The sequence below is a fragment of the Taudactylus pleione genome, unplaced genomic scaffold, assembly GCF_031769625.1.
Source record: "Taudactylus pleione unplaced genomic scaffold, aTauple2 ptg000244l, whole genome shotgun sequence".
NCBI classification, from domain to species: Eukaryota; Metazoa; Chordata; class Amphibia; order Anura; family Myobatrachidae; genus Taudactylus; species Taudactylus pleione.
Window position 1 is genome coordinate 14,500,001 of NW_028284646.1, and position 21,800 is coordinate 14,521,800.

At 42.7% G+C, this 21,800-nt stretch overlaps 1 protein-coding gene across 1 annotated transcript in view; it reads right to left on the reverse strand.

Annotated features, from left to right (window-relative positions):
• LOC148516706 (5-hydroxytryptamine receptor 3A-like) overlaps nucleotides 1-21,800 on the reverse strand; it is a 62,664-nt gene that overhangs the window by 27,010 nt on the left and 13,854 nt on the right. Inside the window, exons 5-7 of the mRNA XM_088479740.1 lie at nucleotides 17,048-17,217; nucleotides 16,539-16,699; nucleotides 14,718-14,928 (exon numbers count right to left, since the gene is read on the reverse strand). Of these exons, the coding sequence (XP_088335866.1) occupies nucleotides 14,718-14,928; nucleotides 16,539-16,699; nucleotides 17,048-17,217 (542 nt within the window). The remainder of the gene's footprint in view (nucleotides 1-14,717; nucleotides 14,929-16,538; nucleotides 16,700-17,047; nucleotides 17,218-21,800) is intronic.

Genomic DNA, 21,800 nt, shown 5'->3' on the forward strand with positions numbered 1-21,800 from the left:
CAAGATCAACTAGCTAAACCATATTTCAACCTATATAAAGAAATAAAGATCAAGAGAAAGGGAAAATAGTGAGAAGAAATTATTTGCTTTCAATTCTGCAATACTGGCTCCCTCTTGTGACGACTTGTTGTAATTTCTCTATATGAACAACTACATCACTCTTTAACAGTTCCATTTAGCATCTCAACATCTTATTTATGGCTCCCTAAACACCAGAATTCATACCCTCTGGGAGTCTATTCATTGGCCTTATCACCTTAATCTCCATGACCTTTTTCCGACAGTGAACTGCCTTTACCGTCATGAGCAGATCCGTTACGAGAACCAAGAAACCAAGTGGCGATATCGCTCAACATTTCGCGAAAAACGACAAAATGTCACATCCGCAAAATTCTACCTCTCCCTCAATTTCGCTTCCAGATGAAGATAGAACATCTTCCCCCGCCCTCTCTACCAAGGACGATATCCTAGCCCTAAGATCACTAATTACCGATTTTAAAGATTCCTTGGAGACCAAACTTGACAAGGCAGTTTTATCTATTAAATCAGATATCTCCTCCTTGGCCTCTAGAACGTCTAAACTGGAATCACGTCAGGATATTCTTCATAAAGCTCAGACTGAGACCCACAAAGACCTAGATCATATAGCTCAAGAACTTTCTGATCTTCGCACGAAAAATGAAGATCTTGAGAACCGTGAAAGAAGAAATAACCTCCGTATTCGAAATATACCAGAATCCATAACCTCAGAATCTTTGGAACCCTATCTTCATAAGATGTTCTCTTTTATCCTCCCCGATCTGGGCTCTCGTCACATGCGTCTGGAACGGGCACATAGAGCACTCAGACCCAAACCTCGGGAGGGTGACCCCCCGAGAGATGTCATTATAAGATTTCTCAGCTTCAAAGATAAAGAATCTATTCTAGCCCCAACCCGAGGCAAAGCTCACATCCTATACGAGAATACCAAACTTCAGTTTTATCAAGACCTTGCACCTACCACAATAATTAAAAGAAGAGAACTCAGAGAACTAACAAGGGCTCTATGTGCACGTGGAATTCGATACCGCTGGGGGTTCCCCTTCAAACTTATTATCGATCTACATGGTAAAACGATTATTATTCGAGACCCTAGAGAGGGTAAAGACTTGCTGAATCACCTTGAAGAATCCGGACCCCCTCCTCATTCAACTAATGACAGCACTTGAACTTTTCATTCATCAAAAATGAAAATACACTCGTTTAATAGGTTTTGTTATTTTACATGAGTCCTACTCAGTCATACCTATTACCTTGGATCTTTGACCCCCATTCTTACATCAATATCCGAGGCGACTTATATCCTTTTTTTGTCAATATAGACTGTTCTTATTGCAAAATCTATACATCATGATGTTCTTGTTTTCCTACTTGTATGTTGTTTATCCACAGATTGTACATCAGTCGTTTACCACATGTTCTAGAAAATGTTATATAAGTCTTTCAAACTTATTTCAGTTCCCATTCATAGCGAATGTCTTATTTTACGGTACTTGAAGTTCTTATTACTGGATTATATATACTAATTATACGTTTTTTATAATACAATATAGGCCTTATCATACATTTATTATTGTTAGAACACACCCAGAGGGTTCTATCTCAATTCAATTCTGTTTAGATTCATTTGTATTTAGCCAGTGAATATTTTGTATACTAAAAATTTTTTTTTATTATTTTCATATTTCCTAGAGGTTATAGAGATCAAGTTTCTTAAACCTCTCTGGACTCTTAAGTCCTAATCTCTGTGTGTGATATCCTCCGCTAGACTCGGGGATTTCATAACCGATCTTCTTTCTTACCCCTCCCCCCCCCTTTTTTTTTTTTTTCTTTCTTTCCTCTCCTCCCTCTACCCCGTAGGCGAGTCGGGACCCAACTTTTATTTACTTTCCCCCTAAACCTAATCTTGCATTCTAAAATCCATTAAAATGCCTTTGACGTTCGCTTCCATGAACGTCAAAGGTCTCAATACGCCTCAAAAACGATCACTATTATTTCGCTCCATTCGTGGCCTTAAAGCGGGCATTGTACTCCTACAGGAAACCCATTTTCGTGCTTCCTCTCACCCGTCTCTCCAATCTAAATATTTCTCAAACGTGTTTTATTCTTCCAGTCCGACTAAACACAACGGTGTAGCTATACTAATCAACAATAAACTACCCTTTGTTCAAGATTCTGTCCTTACCGACACAGATGGCAGGTTCATTATTATAACAGGAAAATTGGGACATATAGACCTGACGATAGCTAATATATACGCTCCTAACACAAACCAAATTTCCTTCTTCAATTCATTTTTTTCAACCCTAAATAAACGAAGGAAGGGTTGTCTCATTGTAGGTGGGGACTTTAATGCTGTTCTTAACCCAGAACTCGATAAATCGTACTCTCCAAATCGTCCCCAAACACATCAACTAAGCAAATCTCTTAACAAACACCTGTGAGAATCGGGACTTTTCGACGCTTGGCGAGCATTTAATCCCTCCTCTCGCGACTACACTTTCTTTTCTCCCCCCCATCAAACCTATTCTAGAATCGATCTGTTTCTCTGTTGCACTCAATTTTCAGAACACATAGTCAATTCCTCTATTCTTCCCAATACATGGTCGGACCATTCTATTCTTACAATTGCTCTCAATCTCCTAGAGACACCTATGTCTAAACATCCTTGGCGCTTAAATGAAACGCTTCTGAAGATACCCCAATTTCAAGAAAAAATTAGATCTGCACTGGCTGATTATTTTTCTACTAATAAAGCAAGTTCCCCCTGTTCACCTTTGGTATGGGAAGCCCACAAATCGGTTATACGCGGATGTATAATTAGCTATGCCTCCTATAGAAATAAGACTAATAAACTTCAATTAACTCATTTGACTGAAGAAGTTCAAAGATTAGAAAACTCTCACAAAAACAATCCTTCTTCACATATTTATAACAAACTCATATCAGCTAAAAATGATCTCAATGCCCTTCTGGCGGAAAAAAACGAGAAATCCCTCCACTGGCTTAACCAGCGTTTCTATGAAAAAGGTAATAAGGCGGACACTCTACTAGCCAATAGATTAAAATCCCGGAAAGCTAGATCTGCCATTCAAGCCCTTAGAGATGACAATGGGGAATCCCAATACAACCCAGTAGCCATAAATACTATTTTTAAGACCTATTATAGCCATCTATATAACCTTTCAGAGTCAGCCAGTTCGGATTTCAATGCTGATTCTCAAACTGCAGATTATTTATCCTCATGTGATCTCCCTTGTATTGACCAACAATTATCGGGAACACTTGGTCTTCCCATAACAGAAGAAGAAACATGTAATGCTCTGAAATCACAAAAACCATCTAAAGCACCTGGCCCTGATGGATTCCCAATATCCTATTACAAAACGTTCCAAGCTTCTTTAATTCCACATCTCACTGAAATGTTTAACCAAATTTTCAATGGTGAAACTTTTCATCCCTCTACCACTAGAGCTACCATCACGGTCATTCCCAAACCGGGTAAGGATCCACTCCTCACTTCTAATTACCGACCCATTTCACTACTTAACGCGGATTTAAAAATCTTCGCTAAGATCCTGGCAAACAGGCTTAACCCCCTTCTACCCAACCTTATCCATCCGGACCAGGTTGGCTTTGTCCCGTCCAGGCAAGCACTTGATAATACTAGACGAACAGTGGACATTATCCACTATATAAATAATCACCAACTTCCTTCTCTTGTGCTTGCTCTGGATGCGGAGAAAGCCTTTGATAGGGTTTCCTGGTCATTTATGATGCACACGCTTACTTCTTTTGGCCTCGGGAGTAAATTTTTACAAGCTATTAAATCCCTTTACTTTAATCCAACTGCATCTGTTCTGGCTGGGGGAATACTTTCAGATCCTTTTTCTATAACTAATGGTACCCGACAGGGCTGCCCGTTATCGCCCCTTATATTTGCTTTGATTATCGAACCGCTAGCTAGGAGAATACGGGCTAACCCTGACATATCTGGTGTAACTATTGGAAACTCTCAATACACTCTCTCTTTATTTGCTGATGATATTCTTCTTACTTTAACCAAACCACTTACCTCTCTTCCAAATTTATTTCATGAATTGTCCCTATATGGAGACCTGTCGGGCTACAAAGTCAATCAAACTAAATCTGAAGCTCTTCCCATTCATCTCCCGGGTGATCTGAAGCGGCTATTGCAATTGAATTTTAATTTCCATTGGAGAACAGACTCTTTGCGATATCTTGGGGTTAATATTATTAAAACATATGATCACCTATATAAAGCTAATTATTCTCCTTTGTTTAAAACAATCGAACAGGATCTCCTGCAGTGGAAAACTTATTTTATCTCATGGATTGGGCGTATCAATGCAATGAAGATGAATGTTTTACCAAAATTGCTTTATCTGTTTCAGACTCTACCTGTGGCAATTCCAACCCAAGTCCTCAACCAACTCCAATCTTTATACTGTAAATTTATTTGGAACTATAAGAGACCTCGTATACGTCGAGATATCTTAGCTAGAAGATCATCAGACGGAGGCCTAGGTTTGCCTCTCTTATTACGCTACTATATAGCTTCTCATTTGAGTCAGATGGTAGCCTGGCATGCTCCTAGTTTTACTAAACGCTGGGTTGACATTGAGAATGATTTAGTGGGATATGATTCAATCTCACATTTGCCTTGGTTACCTTTAAAATACAGACCGCGCACTGCCCTCTCCATACCGACGGTAGCTCTGACACTCTTCATATGGGATAATCTTAATAAAAAACTCTCTCTCTCCACCTATCCGTCTCCTCAAACCCCCATATGGAATAACCCTTCCTTCCCACCAGGCCTCTCACATACCATGGCATGTACCTGGGCCAGGGCGGGTATTACCCGCTTTCGTCATATTATAGGACAATTCGCCCCTCAAACGTTTAATGATATTCAGGAAAAACACGACATTCCCAACTCGTTACATTACCAATATTTGCAAATTCGCCACTTCATCACCTCTCTATTTTCCACTACCTCACCCCGAAATCCCTCTCCTATAGAAAGATACTGCATTCACCGATCTACTGACAAGGGTACTATATCTTTTCTCTACCATTCTATATTGGCACCGGAATCCCCCTTAACCTCGACACACGAGCTAGCATGGGAGACAGATCTGGGACACCCATTGGGCGATGACACTTGGGAGACAATATATCTTACTATTTCTAAATGTTCCATCAGTGTAGCAATCAAAGAAAATTCATATAAAGTTCTCACAAGATGGTATTTAGTCCCAGAACGCCTCCATCATATGTATCCCAACACTTCTAACCTGTGCTGGAGACAGTGTGGTCATGTCGGTACATTTTTTCACATTTGGTGGTCGTGCCCAAAGATAGTCCCATTCTGGAATATGGTCTGCTCCCTCATATCATCTGCTGTCACCCTACCTTTCTCTCTTTCCCCGCTAACATTTTACTTTGTGTCCCAATGGATCAGGTTTCCAAAGACGCTAATAAATTGATTCTCCACATCTCCTGTGCAGCTAAGTATCAACTAGCAACTGGAAAAAAATGAATACCCCAACTAAACAAGAACTTTTAAATAGAATCTGGTTTGTTTCTAAAATGGAGTATACTACCAGCCTCATGAATAACTCAGTGTATAAATTCCACTCAATTTGGTCACCCTGGTATTCCTCTCAAGCAACTCCTATTCCAGGTCTCTCATGAATCACATCCTCTATATCTATTCCTGATGTTTTCATTTATTTATTCATTTATTTATTTATTTTATTTTTTTTTTCACGTTACCTCGACTCGCTTACACAATCCCACCCTCCTCTTTTTTTAATTTCTTTTTTTATATACTTTCCCTCCATCCCAAATATTCTCTACCTGAATTTTTATTTTCTTACCACATTTTACCAATGTTGTTATAACTACTTAAGATAATATTCTCCGCAATTTTAAATTAGCCGAAGAATTTTTTCTAGTATAACATCATCGGGGTATTTTTTTTTTATATATATATTGCTTTCGAAGAATATATTTACTGTGACACCAAATTGTACTGTTGTTTACTCTTAATTCTAATAAACGATTAAAAAAAAAAAAATGCTGTGGAGCGATGGCAACGAAATCTCCAGGTCGGTGACAAACAACAAAACATCATCTGCAAACAGACATAATTTATAAGAGGTGTCATAGATAGAGAGCCCTGGAAACTCAGACGATTGGCGGATTTTTTGAGCAAGGGGTTCTATGGCTAGCACATATATTGCTGCTTTTAAGGCACACCAATGTGTGAAAACAGAAGTATCATTAGGAGAATTAGGCCCTCATTCAGAGCCGTACGCTCTGAGCAGAGCGCACGCTCTGAATGAGGGCCGGGCTCCATTTTCATGGAGCGTCCTCCTGGACGCTCGTATAGCTGTGGGTCACCACCCACAGGCTATACGAGCGTGCTTTGTGATGGCCGCGATGGTCGAGACCATCGCGACCATCGAAATTGCGAGCCGGAGCCTGCGGTTGAGGTTTTCAACCACAAGCTCCGGAGTGATTTTGGCTCTATCAGAGCCAAAATCACTCCCACTGACATCACTAATGATGTCAGTGGGCCGGCTTCTGATGGGAGGCGTTCCCGTGGGAACGCCCCCGTCAGGGAGGCACGCCCCCGGCACGCCCACCAAAGGGGGCGTGCTGTCAATCAACATTGACAGCACGCCCCCTTTGATCGGACACAACGAGCGAAGGACTTTCCTTCGCTCGTCGCGTCTGGCGCATGCGCACGACGGAGCTCCCTCCGTCGTGCGCATGCTCAGTACATAACATCGACCCACTTGCGAGCGGACAGCCGCTCGCGAGTGGGTCTGAATCAGGCCCTTAGTCTGTATATATAATTTAAGAGAATCAGTAAGGGCCTGCAGAGTCTCAGGATCTTTTAGTTGGTACTCAGGAAGACGCCAGGGACGCCTGGTAGAAATTTGATGGCCTATATCCCAAATCCATAAGACAGGCGCATGATCAGACCAAGTAATAGGGAGGATCTTAACCCTTTTAGTAGATTGTAGAATTCTTTTATCCAAAAGGACAAAACCAATTCTAGAGTAACTATTATGGACTGAGTTAAAAAAGGTATAATCTCTCTCATCTGGTAGGTAAGTACGCCAAGCGTCATACAAATCGTACTCCGCCAATAATTTCTTAAAGGCCAATGAAGGGCCCATATCACGAGGGGAAGAAGAATGTCCCTGAGGAGAGGATCTATCTAGTTTAGGGTCGAGAACTAAATTAAAGTCACCCAGCAAAATAAGTGCTCCTTGCCGAACCTTAGATATTTCCTCAAAAGTGTCTCGTAAAAAGGGGACCTGTCGGGAATTAGGGGCATAGAGAGAAACCAAAGTGACAAGAGTCTCCTCAACCTTCCCAACAAGAATAAGGAACCTGCCGTTCCCATCCTCTATTTTTCTATGTAACTCAAATGGGGTATTAGCGTGAAACAGTATAGCAACTCCATTACGTTTGAGAGAGCTACAATATTAGCCTTATGATGATTGAAAGTAGAAAGAGCCAAGCGTCTCTTTTGTGGGGAGTTAAGTCCCTTGACATTTAGCGAAAGGACTTTAACCATTGGATTATTTAAAACAGTGGAAAATTGAGAATGTTTTAAATATACGTGTCACAAAACAACAAAAAAAAGAAAAAAGTTACACATGTAAATAGGGAAACGGGGAAAAAATAAAAAACAAAAGCAAAAAAGGGAAATAGAAAACCCAAAAGGCCCAGTATATCAAGCCACAGCAGTTGCCGTGAAAAAACAGTACGGCAAAATGGTTAACATGTGGGGCGGGCTGTGTCGTTCTCTATCCCTGAGACCTATTATGAAACATATTATAAACATATAGTAATATATCACATTTACCATCCCCTCTCTAACCTAACAACAGAGAAATAATCTCAATACATACTGTGGTGAGAAAGAAGGCAGGAGAAGGGGAAACAATTATTGCAATCAAACAATAAACCACTGACTTTAAATGGAACAATAAACAGAAATTGCAAGGATACAACAGACCTTACACTGGAAGTGCTCATATGTAAGTGGTACAGCATGGAGCGTCCACAAAAGAAATCCAGATCTATAAATATGGAAGAAACATAGGGCCTGATTCAGAGCCGGACGCAATTTGCGGACAGTCGTTCAGGAAAAGGGGGTGGCTATTCAAATGAACCATTCGCTCTTTGCGGTCTGTTCACGCCTCTATGTCTGAACGAGCGAACAAAACTTGCGGTAGTTTTTTGGATAACTACGCCCCCTGGCCGCTCGCATCCTACGTCATGTCCGCTATTTATTAGATTAATCGAGTACATCGACTATCGTATGAACTGCTCGCTATTCTTGTGGTTTATTTTTGCTACCACAATCTTGCGAGCAGTTCTGACTATAAAATAACCCAGTGACGTGGTCAATGACGCTGCTGTATTAATTATGCACACCCATAAAACGCCCGTTTTGACCTTTAAGCACGCCTGCGTTCGGATCTCCACTCCCCGTTTTCAAGCACCTTCCCCTGTTACCACCCACATACGCCTCCTCCTGTCACTCATATTAGCAGGCATTCGCTATTTAGCGAACAAACGATTTTCGGCCGCACTGACTGGTTCGCGCATGCGTATTATGATCCGTACGCATGCGCAGTTGGGCAAACATCGCTCGGAACGAACGAGCGTCCGCTTACGATCGGCTCTCAATCAGGTCCATAGTTCCTAAAGAAGGACCTTGGTCGTGGCGAATAGCTGAAGAATATTGAGATGGTTCGCAATAGTCCGTTGCTGAACAAATCTAGATGTATCCAATAGAAGACCAGGAGACTTCGAAAAATTCCAAAAAGGCAATATAAATCGGCTTCATCCCACTCGAGACCACTCCGATTGGAGAAGAGGAGCTTGTGAAGATGTGGTAATCGAGACAGAAATCTCCCATTCTGCCAACAATTTGACGCCAGCTTCCAGTGAAGAGATAATAAATGTTGAACCATCTTTTCGCACCAGAAGCTTTACCGGGAAACCCATCTGTATTGGATGTCGTTATCCTGAAGCGCTTTCGTGAGAGGTTGGAATGTTCTCCATGTATTAATGGTGTGGATCGAGAAGTCAGGAAACAACTGGAGATTATTAAGAACTTCCGCATCCCCCGAATCTCGTGCCACCCTTAATATCTCTTCTTTGATATGGAAGAAGTGAAGTCGCAGGAGGACATCTCTGGGAGAGCCTGCCGGAGCTGAGCGGGGCTTAGGTAGACGGTGGATGCGATCAGTCAACAAGTCGCGAACCTCTGCAGATGGCAATAACTTCTGGAAGATGTTCAAAGCAAAGTCCTGGAGTTCTGCATTTGATACAGTTTCCAGGACGCCTCTGATTTTAACGTTGTTCCTCCTGGATCTATCTTCCAAATCCGCCAATTTGTTTTTGACAGCCGTCAACTCCTTGAGGACCGAGTTATGGGAGGTTAGAAGATCATTATGCGAGAAAACTAGTTCTTGCATCTTAGTCTCCAAGTTGTTCGTACGGTCCCCAATACCAGTCACTTCACTGGTGAGTTTTTTAATAGTCACTTGGAAGTCAGAGGTAAGGTCCGTGCGGAATGCCTGAAGCATTTGATGGAGAGTGCGGACAGTAAGCGGAGCATCAACAGAAAGATCAAGGTTGAAATCAGGGCTAGGGGAAGGGACAACCTTGGTTGTCAGCGGAGATTTCCCAGCAGAGGATGAATCGGTCGTTTTCTGTGCTACAAATTTGATAGGAGGTACGAGAGAAGACAACTTGCTTCTTTTGTTAGGCATACTGTCTTCTTCGTATAACAAATATGAAAAGTCAAATGGTTTCTTTTGCGGTCAATGCAATATTAGTTAAATATGGGCTGTGGAGGTCTCATAGGGATGAGTGATGGATATCACTGAAAAAACATGGCAGCAATGGATGCTACTACTACTTGAGGGGTGAAATATTCATCCAGTAGCAGGAGTGTAATATTGAGATAGATAGGGCATGTATATTGTATAGCAGGGTGTTAGGAGCAGAGCAAGCTGTAAGGAGATATGTTGTGGGTATGGTGTGGGTACTTAACTTGATGTGCTGTATAGAGAAGCTGGAGGTTCCTGCTTCAGAATCCACAATCCAGTTATATTGAGGGCACCAGGGCATCAGCTACAAGGAGAGGACAGAGGCAAATCCTCAGGGTGTGCAGCCACCAGCAGCGTGCAGAGAGAGATGGGGGGACCAGTGAAAGGCACCGCTGCCGATATCTTCCACAGCACAGCAGGATGGGAGCTTGGTTTGGCAGCAGGAGAAATAGAAAGGAGCCAAGATGGCGGCCTCCTGCGGTTGATGTCTCCAAGTCGGGCCTCACCAGGGTATCACAGGTGACATGGGTTGCCTGGGCTGTCCGAGCTGAATGGGCAGACAGGCAGAGAGAGTGCGGTAGAGGTGCACAGCCGTTTGCAGTAGTGATCGCGGCCGCCGCGGTCCGCGCACCACACTCGAGGCCGGGGCTGCTGGGTGCGGCGCGGGCCTCAATGCCACGGGAGCAGCGCCCAACCCCCGGAGGAGAGGTAGGGCGTCAACAGGACCACCCGAGGTCAGCAGGGACAGAGGTCTCTTTTTGCGTCCCTCTTTGAGTAGCGGCAGGCCGTGTCCGAAATCGAGGCCGCGGCTTATGCGCGCGAGGTAGGCCTCAGTACCTGTGGGTCCCCGGAGCCGTCACTGGAGGTGCGGAGGCCACAGGAAATTGGACCGCTGTGTCCACAGGGGCGGGAGCAAGAGAACAGGGGGCTTCAACACCCAAGTATAGCACAAAACAGAATTTATTGGGGTTTTTTGTAGGAGCTCTCCGAAAATACGTCCGCTCGGTTCAGCAGTCAAGCCACACACCCCCGTGTATATTCTGAGTGGCGGCTGCAGCACAAGCCAGCCGCGGCCACTGCTATGTTGTCCACAGTCCAGGTCACGTGACATCACAATGACAGATAGTATCCGAGCTGCGAGTGGCAACGGCTGCGCACCAAAAACTGGCCACGGTGACCGCACTATAATCTGAGACAGACAGTGCTGCTAAGCACACTGCCTGTCTCCTCTCCCTCCCTGGCCAGTCCCTCCAGCCGAAGCTAGTTAAACGCAACGAAGGCTGGCTGTCCTGTTTGTCAAGTTAGGTGTCAGCACTGCCACTCAGTCGCTGACATAAAGTGTTACATGACATCACTAAGTGTCGCCTGCAGCGCTTGACAGCCAATGGCCCGCCCCCTAGTTCTTCTCTGTACTTTGCCTTTTGCTCCTCCTCTCTTCACTCAGAGACAAGGAGCAGCTGCAGGGAAAGGAATCATGCCCGGGCAGAGAAGTCTCTGTAATGTAATCATCAATCATTATTATGACAATAATTATATATTTTATTACCAAGAAAATGCAGTGTATGTTTGTTGTGTTGTGGGTCAGTAAGTGTATTGGCACTGTAGACAGTATATTATATACTGTCCACAGCACTATTACACTTACTGACACACTACATTATAACATACACTGCTTGTGTTATATATATATATATATATATATATATATATACATACGTACTAGCTGTCACTGGCGTTACAGGGGCATGGGGAGTATGGTGGAGGGGGGGTACCATTCTTTGGTTGGGGTGGGTCACTGTCTGACTCAGCATTCAGCAAGAAAACAATAGCTCAGCAGCAAAACTGTGTCATTCATACATTACATTTACACAAGAGTACATGATTATATACCAGTGGGCCTGCTTTCATACATACCCCAATACTAAAAGTTCTGATAATCATGAGAAAATAGCAGTCTCTGCATGATTTTTGTAACAAACTAAAATTATAAATAGGCCCCATAGCCTGTGTACAGCTGAAATGACAGCAGTGTCAGTTCAGTCTACTCTGTTGTGGTTGGAGAAGGAGTAGGGAAATCCGCACGGTAAACATGACCACAAAAGCATCCTATCAGGAGCAAAATGACTCGGAAAATAAAGGGTCACCGTTAGCTAATTTTTAAAGTCAAGAGGTTCTTTGTCAGGTACTTCACAGCAGATAATTCTCAAAGACTATGAGCTGTATTCAATTTGAGCGGACCCGCGATACTTTTCCGTCTCCTGGACTTTTCGTCTACTTCGCCTGTTTTGCAGGCGGAAAAGTATTGTGCGTGTGCCCGCGTATCCCCGTATTCAATTTGTAAGTACGTGAAAACGGGACCCGGCGAAACTGAAACAAGCGTAAAGTCATGACAGATTTGGGGAAATCAGCCTGACACCCCCCAAAAGATGCTGTGACATGGGGGTTCCCTATGGTACCCCCCGATTTGGCTTGCTGAAGGTATTTGGTGTTTTTAAACGGGCTCAATAGCTGCTAAATAGCATTTTTGCATTAGTGGTGAAGAATAGTATTTAGGAGGTTTTTTTGCAGAAAATAACTTATCCCAGCAATTTTGGGGTACTTGAAAATGGGGGTGAGCATATTTAAAAGTTGCTAAAGTTAAGTTTAAAACAAACATGAAAAATCCACCTGCCGCAAGCACCTGCAATGAAAAAAACACCTGGGGCATACTTGGGGACCCCCCTGGAGTCTAGTTCGCTAGTTTTTAACTTTGTCCCCCAACATTTTTTTTTCACCCCCAAAATGAAAGTGATTTTTTGGGGAGTTCTTAAGTGTTTTTTTTTTTTTATTTTGACGCAGTTTATCTTTGGGTGACTGTCTGAAGGCTGCACGGGTGTTCCCACAACGTTGCACCCCAAAACCCCAATTCTGCACTTTTTTCATCCTGCTATTCATAGGCGAAACTTTTCCGCCTATTACATTGCGTTGAGGCGGAAAGTCTTCAAATTGAATACGGCAATACTTTTCCGCCTGGCAAAATGACGTCATCGGCAAAACTTTTTCGCAGATTCCGGCTTTTCGCTCCAAATTGATTACGGGCCTATATTATTATGATGTCACATGGTTTGAGAAACAGTCTAAGACTTGTAGAATGATTAAACAGTGCAAATGAGCAGTTAACTATAGCAACACAATGAACACATATTTGGCTACAGTGTCTGTTGCTGTAGAAATCTGAAAAGTAGATGCTGAATGGTCGCTGTGAAATTCTTCACATTTGCACTATTATGGCATAACATAAATAATCTATTATGGACAATGACCTAGCTCCTTAATTGGAGGTGTCAGGGGCAGTTGGGATATGAGTCAGAATCCTTAATTCATACATTTCAATGCGAAACCAGCATAGCAAAAGAAGAATGCAATAGTGTGGAGGGTGTGATAAAAGAACTTAAATGGTGCAAATGCACTCACCGTGAATTGGTAAAATTAGAACAATATTGTACCAATGTCTGCCAGGTGTTGCCTGAGCACAAAGCTTAATGCTGGTTGTGATATATGACCCATCTTACATGCAGGGCCGGTGCTACCATTAGGCAACAGGCAGCGGGAGAAGCAGTGCCCGATGCCCGTCCCCTTCCCTCTCTGTATGGTGACTGCTCTCTCCCCCGGGCCACCAATGTACTGCTGCCTATCTAGCCTTTCTCCCGCCCCTATATGTCACTTGTGAGGGTATTTGAGGGGTGGTCGGCTAAAATTTTGCCTAGGGCACCGTGACACCTTGCACCGGCTCTGGGAACGGTTCAGAACCAGGCAAAGCAACGTGGTACCAGGCAACATGCAGAATCATGTCAGGAGGATGCAATACCAAGTAAGCAGGTTCAGATCAAGATGCAGGTAAGTCACAATATTCACCGGCAGTACAGCTGCTGGAGTACAGAACACTCTAGCAGCCAGTGACAAACAACCAGAACAGTTTAAATAGGCTGCGCAATTCAACTACAAAGTGTGGGGAGAGCCGGCCGCCTGCACCTACAACACGGAGGAGATAGAGAGGGCCGGAACTGGCAGCAGGGGACAGAGAGGAAGCAGACCACTAAGGTGAGTGCCAGAGAGCAGAAGACTAGCACCCGCCCGCAACGGACCATCACAGCCTGCCGGACCTGGCAAGAAGAAGTGATATTCACTCCATACTGGAAACAAGTTTTCTCTTGTATACCAAGCATTCTCAGTTTTGAGGATTTCTACTATAGCAATATTACATCATATGCTAATTATATTTTTGGTGAAGTATTATCCTATCTGCAAAATTACTAGTAATGAGAGAGTCAAGTTCTGGCATCTGATTTTAGAGCTTAAGTATTTATTTAGTTAGTCCAAATTTAATTTGTTTTTGTTGTTAATCCATAATGCATCTTGTTTTTACATTCAAAATGCATTTGGTTGCAGCAGTGTGATAAATATAACAAGTTGCCACATTTTTTAAAATTAATTAGCTTTTCTGTTATCTGATATTTATAATAAATGTTTTTTTCTTGAATCCATGGTGGAGCCATTTTCGATCACAATATCTACTTCTGTGAACTGATTTGGTACATTGCTCGACACTGTCTTTTCTTTTCTTTTTCTACAAAAAACAACATCAAAAGCTGGGTCTTCGGATGACTCCGAGTGCTTGGTTATGCATTTCAATATGAGAAAGTTGTATGTATTTTACTTTGATAAAAATTATCAACAAATCAGTGACAGATAGCTGCTATGTACCCAAGGTGACTTATGTACCCGCCATGCAAATTAGAGTGTTACCAATTAATGGTGTTCCATTGGCTGTACTTGGCAGCAAGTCATTCATAATAAGCAGGAACACAGTGTATCCCAGGAGCAAAGTCATTTTGAAGGATGCTCGGTCAGTGCTGTGTGGTGGAAGGAAGAAGCTCAAGATGTCAATCAGCATTAGGAATGCACTAGGGATAAGTAGATTGACCACATACAGGACAGAGCGACGTCGGATCACTACCTGAAATAAACAGGCACAGAATAAAAATCAGAAATTGAGTGAAAATAAATGTTATATCTATTTAGAAAAAAATTATATATATATATATATATATATACACATATATATATACTGTATATATATATATATATATATATATATACATACATACATACATACATACAAGCAAGGACTGGCACTCCAAATAACAATAGCTACGTCTGTCGGTGCCCTCGCAGTAAAGGAATAATAGGACGAAAGGTGCGGCACTCAAGGCATAAGAAATAGCCCCAGAGTGGGTTGCCAGAATGTCAGGAAGCCTGCGACAATGTGACTGCATACCACTCACATGACTACCTGGAGCACATACAGTAAATGTACAGTCATCACATAACCCACCTACTCTCAGAACCTCGCAACACACTATTTGCTTTGGAGCAGTATGCAAAGGAGCTCCACTTTTTACCTACAATTTAGGCACTGGGCATTGAGAGATAGACAGTTCATTTTGGAAATCAATGGCTTGATTCAAAGTTAAGAGCTAATTAAAAAAGGAGCAATTTGCTTGCAGACAACCCATGTTATTACAATGCAAGAGGTGCAAATGCATTTATAATTTTGCAAGTAGCAAACAAATATTGAGCAGTATTGTTTTTACACTGTAAATTAGAATTAAGCTAGAACTTATGGCCTGGGACATATTAAAAAATGAAGAGGGCCCCCCAAAACTTGTTTAAATGTGTGCCCCCCATGTAGTGCACGGAACTGCAGTGCCAACTTTCCAGTTATAAATTCAGAAAGAAGGTGTATGCGCAGGAGAGAGTATGTCTACTAGCTCCTGTGCTGTGCCATATTTCTGCATACATCACTAGAAAGATAGCACCATGGGACAAGCATAGAGAGTCGGCACACTGCATGGGAGGCACAGTGGCGCAGGGAGTGCAGTGCAGGGCTCCAATAGCCTCATCTGGGCCACCTGCAGTGCAACATGCTTTTTCCAAGGCGAACATTGTTTCTTCTTTTGCTACTTTTTTGATTTGCTTCTAACTGTGAATCAGACGAAAAGTGAATATCCTCTTAGCTCTATGAAACAGGGAAACAGTACAAGGAAGAACTGATAAGAAATTTTGATTCAGACGTGGACGCAGTGTGCATGCCGCATGCAGTTGGCCAATGTAGTAAGTTTGTGCACGCGTCTAAGTTGCACAGCGCATGCATTCCAATTGCTATCACTCAGAGACGCAGTACAGAAATGTATGCAGAGTCAGTGAATTTTAGTGGGCATTCCCGGGTTGGCTAAGATGATGTGGGCGTGTTGCCATTTTGATGCATCCAAAGACGCACAATCGCTCACACAGGACGCATAATCAGATGAGAAACTGGCCCTGCCATAGGACTGGTGCAGGTTTCAATGGTGCGACGGATGGTGCTCCAAAAGATGTTCTGAGACAAAAAAGGATTGTCTCAAGACACTGCAAGTGGGCGTCTCACTTTAACTGAAATCAGCTATGGCATTAGCTTAAGATGAGGCTAAACACGCTGTGTGTCTCTGTCTGAATCAGGCCCTATGTATCATTATTGTTCTTTCTGTTATTCTTCCTGTTATAAAGTATTTGGTTCAATTAACGCACCCAAAATGTAATTATGTCCCATTCGTCAATGCCAAATCTCAGGATATCGGGTGTTCCTTCTATCCGAATAAGCTCCCACTCTCCACTTGTCTCCAAATATTGCAAAGAGTTTTGAAGAATCTGTTCCACAGGAAGAGCCAGGCCCAGGCGTATGTCTCTCACTGTGATAGAATTGCAGGTACTGCACACATTTATATTGCATTCATTTAGTTCTATGTATTATAGAGTGTCTTAATAAAGTTATAGAAAGACTATAACAGAATAATGCACTATAGCTAGAGATTGTGCAGATATTACAATTCAGTTGCAATGTCCAGTTGTTATGTGTATAATAGTCCAGTGACCATAATGCATTGATTTATTATATATGGATTAGACCTAACAATATAAGATGGTGTTTTAATTATTTTATGATAATTATTTTATGTATTATTGTTGTACTATGCTATAGATTTACAGTGTGGTTGATGAACTAGAGTACAGGTTACGTATAATCCCATATTACATACCTGTGTGCATGTAGGACCCAAAGGTAAGTGAGCAGTTCTGAACATCGAATGGAAAGTTGAAGATACCAAGGTTACATGAGCTGACCACTCGAAGCATTCGGTCATAGCGAACACGTCCAGTGTGATTTACATACACAAAGGGTGTGCGCTGTGACTTATCCTCATCTATGCTAAAGAAAACAAATAGTCCAGTGACAACAATAACAATAACCACAACATACAAGCATGAACAAAATATCATTCAGTACAGAGTTCCACTGCTCTTTTAAGCTTCAATTGATGGCCTACAGCTGTCAGTCTTGCTACATCTCCCTCTAACTTCTGCAATCTCTGTGAGTCATGCTGAGGTGGATGTATATATGTCAAACAAATAAGTAAAGCCGCACACTGGGGAGTTGCCCAGAGCCCCACGATTCTAGGCTACCGTTTTGGCTGGTACAGTACAGTACAAACCCTAACCAAAAGATTATAAGCAAAGGCGCTAATATGAATGTACAAAGTTTAATTAATTGGTAGCTGCATACACCTATGAGCCTGTGTTAGCTCACCCAAGAAGGATACCACACTTGGTGTTGCGTTGATATTCAATAGATTCAATTTATATTCCTTATGTACTTGACTTGTAAGAAAAACAATTTAGACGCCAATATTAATTATTTAAAAATCTTTATATATAATATATTTTAATATCAATCACAATACAAAAAAACAATTTTCTTATATTAAGATATATTATATATAAAGATTGTTAAATAATTAATATTGGCGTCTCAATTATTTTTTCTGACAAGTCAAGTACATAAGGAATATAAATTTAATCTATTGAATATCAGCGCAACACCAATTGTGGTTATTTATGGTACAGTACCGTTTAGCGGCAAACGGAGCTGCACTGACTTGTACCAGGTGCTGTCCTGGCAAAGCCTTCCCTCATCTGATCTCCATAGCAGCGTTGCAGGGACAGACTCCAACAGCACTACTGACGTGACAGTCGGCTCCTCTGTGGTTCTCTGCACTGACGTTGATATGATGACATCAGCACCTGTGTAGAGAAGGCCGGAGGAGTCACCATGCTTCAGCGGTACTGCAGGTAAGAGAAGAAAGCACTCCTTAAATTAATGGATAATGATGACAATTTTAATTTTACTTTTTATAATGTATGCTCTAAAATAGGTTTCATTTCATATGTTTACGTATACAATACTCACTAAACACTGTATATACACAAAATAGGTGAAATATATCTGACACAGCAAAAACAAAAATTATTTCCATAGGAAATCACTGAATCATTGAAATTAATAATTTCAAGTTTATATATATCTCAATATTACAGTCAATGTATACAGTATATTAATCCATCTCTTGACAGGGCAAAATATTTAGATCATTCATATACACATAAATTCTTTAGATAGCAAAATCAAGTCTTCAGATAGCAATATCATGAAGCATCAGTGCATAAAAAAATATAAATATAACATATCATAATGCATCTAATTGTACCCTTCATTTCATCATATCCTATTGTAGTAGGAAATAATAATAATAAGGAAGGTCAGGGTATAGATCTCCTCATTCTACTGCTCTTCACCTTTGCAAAATGCTATCTGTGGGGAGTGAGAGATTACCGGAGAGTAGTTTACCCTTAGAAACAAAAGTGTAACAGGGACGTTGCTCAAATTTAGTTTCTGCTGTTGGGTGTCATACTTAACGCATAGGACACTCAATGAGAGAACTACTCAAATGAGATTGACCGCATTTAATAGAGGTAAGAAATAATAATATTTTGCAATAATACAGAGAGATACAGTTTGTTGATCCAGGTTGACACTATTTATACATTATTATTCACCTTAAACATATGTCCAAACTTGGTCCTGTCTGCCCTGTATCACCGCCAGTGGGTTGCTTAGGATACCTAAGTTGTGTCCGGGCAACCCCAGTTGCTGGAGAAAATGAAGAAGGACCTGTTGACATGTCACATTCCACTTCAGCTGACAGCGTTTTCACCAGCAGGTCTTTGTACCTCTGCAGGCTTGTGTCAGCCAGAAAGAGAGACACCGCCTAGGCTTTAAACCTAGGATCGAGCACGGTGGCCAAAATGTAGTGGTCTGATTTCAACAGATTGACCACCCTCGAATCCTGGCAAAGCGAATGAAGGGCTTCATCCACAAGTCCCACATACTGAGCAGAATTGCTATGTCTTAGCTCCTCCTTCACTTTCTCCAGCTACTTCTGCAAAAGCCTGATGAGGGGAATGACCTGACTCAAGCTGACAGTGGCAAGTTCGAAGGTCTGGAGAACCTTGCACAACATGGAAATCATTCTCTACTGCGCTTGAGTCAGGTGCATACCCTCCCCTTTGCCTATGTCAAAGGTGGATGTATAGGCTTGAATGGCCTTTTGCTGCTCCTCCATTCTCTGAAGCATATAAAGGGTTGAGTTCCACTGCGTCACAACCTCTTGCTTCAGGTGATGTCGGGGCAGGTTCAAGAGTGTTTGCTGGTGCTCCAGTCTTCGGCACGCAGTCACTGAATGGCGAAAGTGGCCAGAAACTTTTCGGGCCACCCAAAGCATCTCCTGCACGCTCCTGCCATTTTTAAGAAAATTCTGCACCACCAAGTTTATTGTGTGGGCAAAACATGAGACGTGCTGGAATTTGCCCAGATGTAATGCCCGCACAATATTGGTGGCGTTGTCAGATATCACAAATCCCCAGGAGAGTGGGGTAAGCCATTGGGTGATGATTTCCTTCAGTTTCTCTAAGAGGTTGTTGGCAGGGTGCCTCTTACTGAAACCGGTGATACACAGCATAACCTGCCTTTGAACGTGCTGACATTTCTGAAATGCTGCTGGTGACACAGCTGTTGTTGCTGCATAAGGCCATACATCTACCCAGTGGGCTGTCACAGTCATATAGTCCTTAGTCTGCCCTGTTCCACTTGTCCACATGTCCATGGTTAAGTGGACATTGGGTACAACCGCATTTTTTAGGACACTGAGGACACTTTTTCTGACGTTTCTGTACAGTCTCGGTATCGCCTGCCTAGTGAAGTGGAATCTAGAAGGGATTTGACACACTACCTCCATCAATTGTCTAAATCCCACTGCACCAATGGCGGATACCGGACATACGTCTAACACCAACATAGCTGTCAAGGCCTCAGTTATCCGCTTTGCTTCAGGATGACTGCTGTCGTACGTCATCCTCCTCGCTAAGGACTGTCGGAGGGCCAATTGCTTTGTAAAAGAAGTAGTGGTGTTCCTACCTCCTCTCTGGGATGATGAACAACTCCCAGCAGCAACAGCAGCAGCGGCAGCAGTAGGCGTAGCAATGCAGGATCCTCCGGAGGAATCCCGGATAGGAGAGTCAGTCATGCCAGTGACATGGCCTGCAGGACTACTTCCGATCCTGACAGAGGAGGAAATTGACGAGGAGGGAGTTGACGGCGTGGTTTGCAGACACTTGGATACAACAGGAAAAAGGGATTTAGGTGTCCCTGGACTGCTTACGGTCTTAGCCACAGTTTCTGAACTTGACAGTAACTTTTTATGAACGCGCTGCTGGGGACGTATAAGGGAGGATGTTCCTAGGTGGTTAACGTCCCTACCCCTACTTATTCCACCTTTACATATGGTACATATGGCAAGACAGTTGTTGTCCGGATTTGGATAGAAATATTTCCAGACCAAAGAGGTGGAATGTTTGGTCTTCTGCCCAGGCATGACCGTGAGGGGCTTTTTCATCCCACGGACAACAACTGTCTCCCCCGGTGCCTGATTTAAACAAACCACTTCACCATCAGAATCCTCCTCGTCAACTTCCTCCTCAGCGCCAGTTACACCAATATCCTTATCCTGTTGTACTTCAACAGTGACATCTTCAATTTGAATATCAGCAAGTGGACTGTGGGTGCTTTTTCCAGCACTTGCAGAGGGCGTGCAAATGGTGGAAGGAGCCACCTCTTCCCGTCCAGTGCTAGGAAGGGCAGGCATCGCAACCGTCGCCACACTTGGACTCTCCATGGGGATTTGTGATATCTTTTTAGAATTAGAAAGCACAGTTCTTTGCTGTGCTTTTGCCAGCTTAACTCGTTTGATTTTTGTAGCGGGAGGAGGGCTTCCATCATCATGTGAAGCTGAACCACTAGTCATGAACATAGGGGAGGACCTTAGCCGTTCCTTGCCACTCCATGTCGTAAATGGCATATTGGCAAGTTTACATTTCTCCTCAGGCCCACGCTTGGCGCTACTTTGTTGATGCACGTGCAGCTACAGCGCACACAAACAAAAAAATATTTTTTTTTGCACTTGGGGGGAGCACCCCTGATGGACAGAGCACCCCCTGGACAACACTACAGCACCCCTTTAGGACTACAGCCTTTATGGGACACTGCACACAAGTCACAAACACAGAAAAAAATATTTATTTAATTTTTTTCGGCACTTTGGGGGTTACACCACCCTTCAACAGACGAACCAGCCGGCCCTTGATTTATGACACAGGCGCACGCTTGGCACTGCTACTTTGTTGATGCACGTGCGGCTAATGCGCACACAAGTCACAAACACAGAAAAATAACTATTTTTCATTTTTTGGAGCACTTTGGGGTTACACCACCCTTCAACAGACGAGCCAGCCGGCCCTTGATTTATGATACAGGCGCACTCTTGGTGCTGCTACTTTGTTGATGCACGTACGGCTACAGCGCACACAAGTCAAAAACAGAAAAAAATAAATTGTATTTTT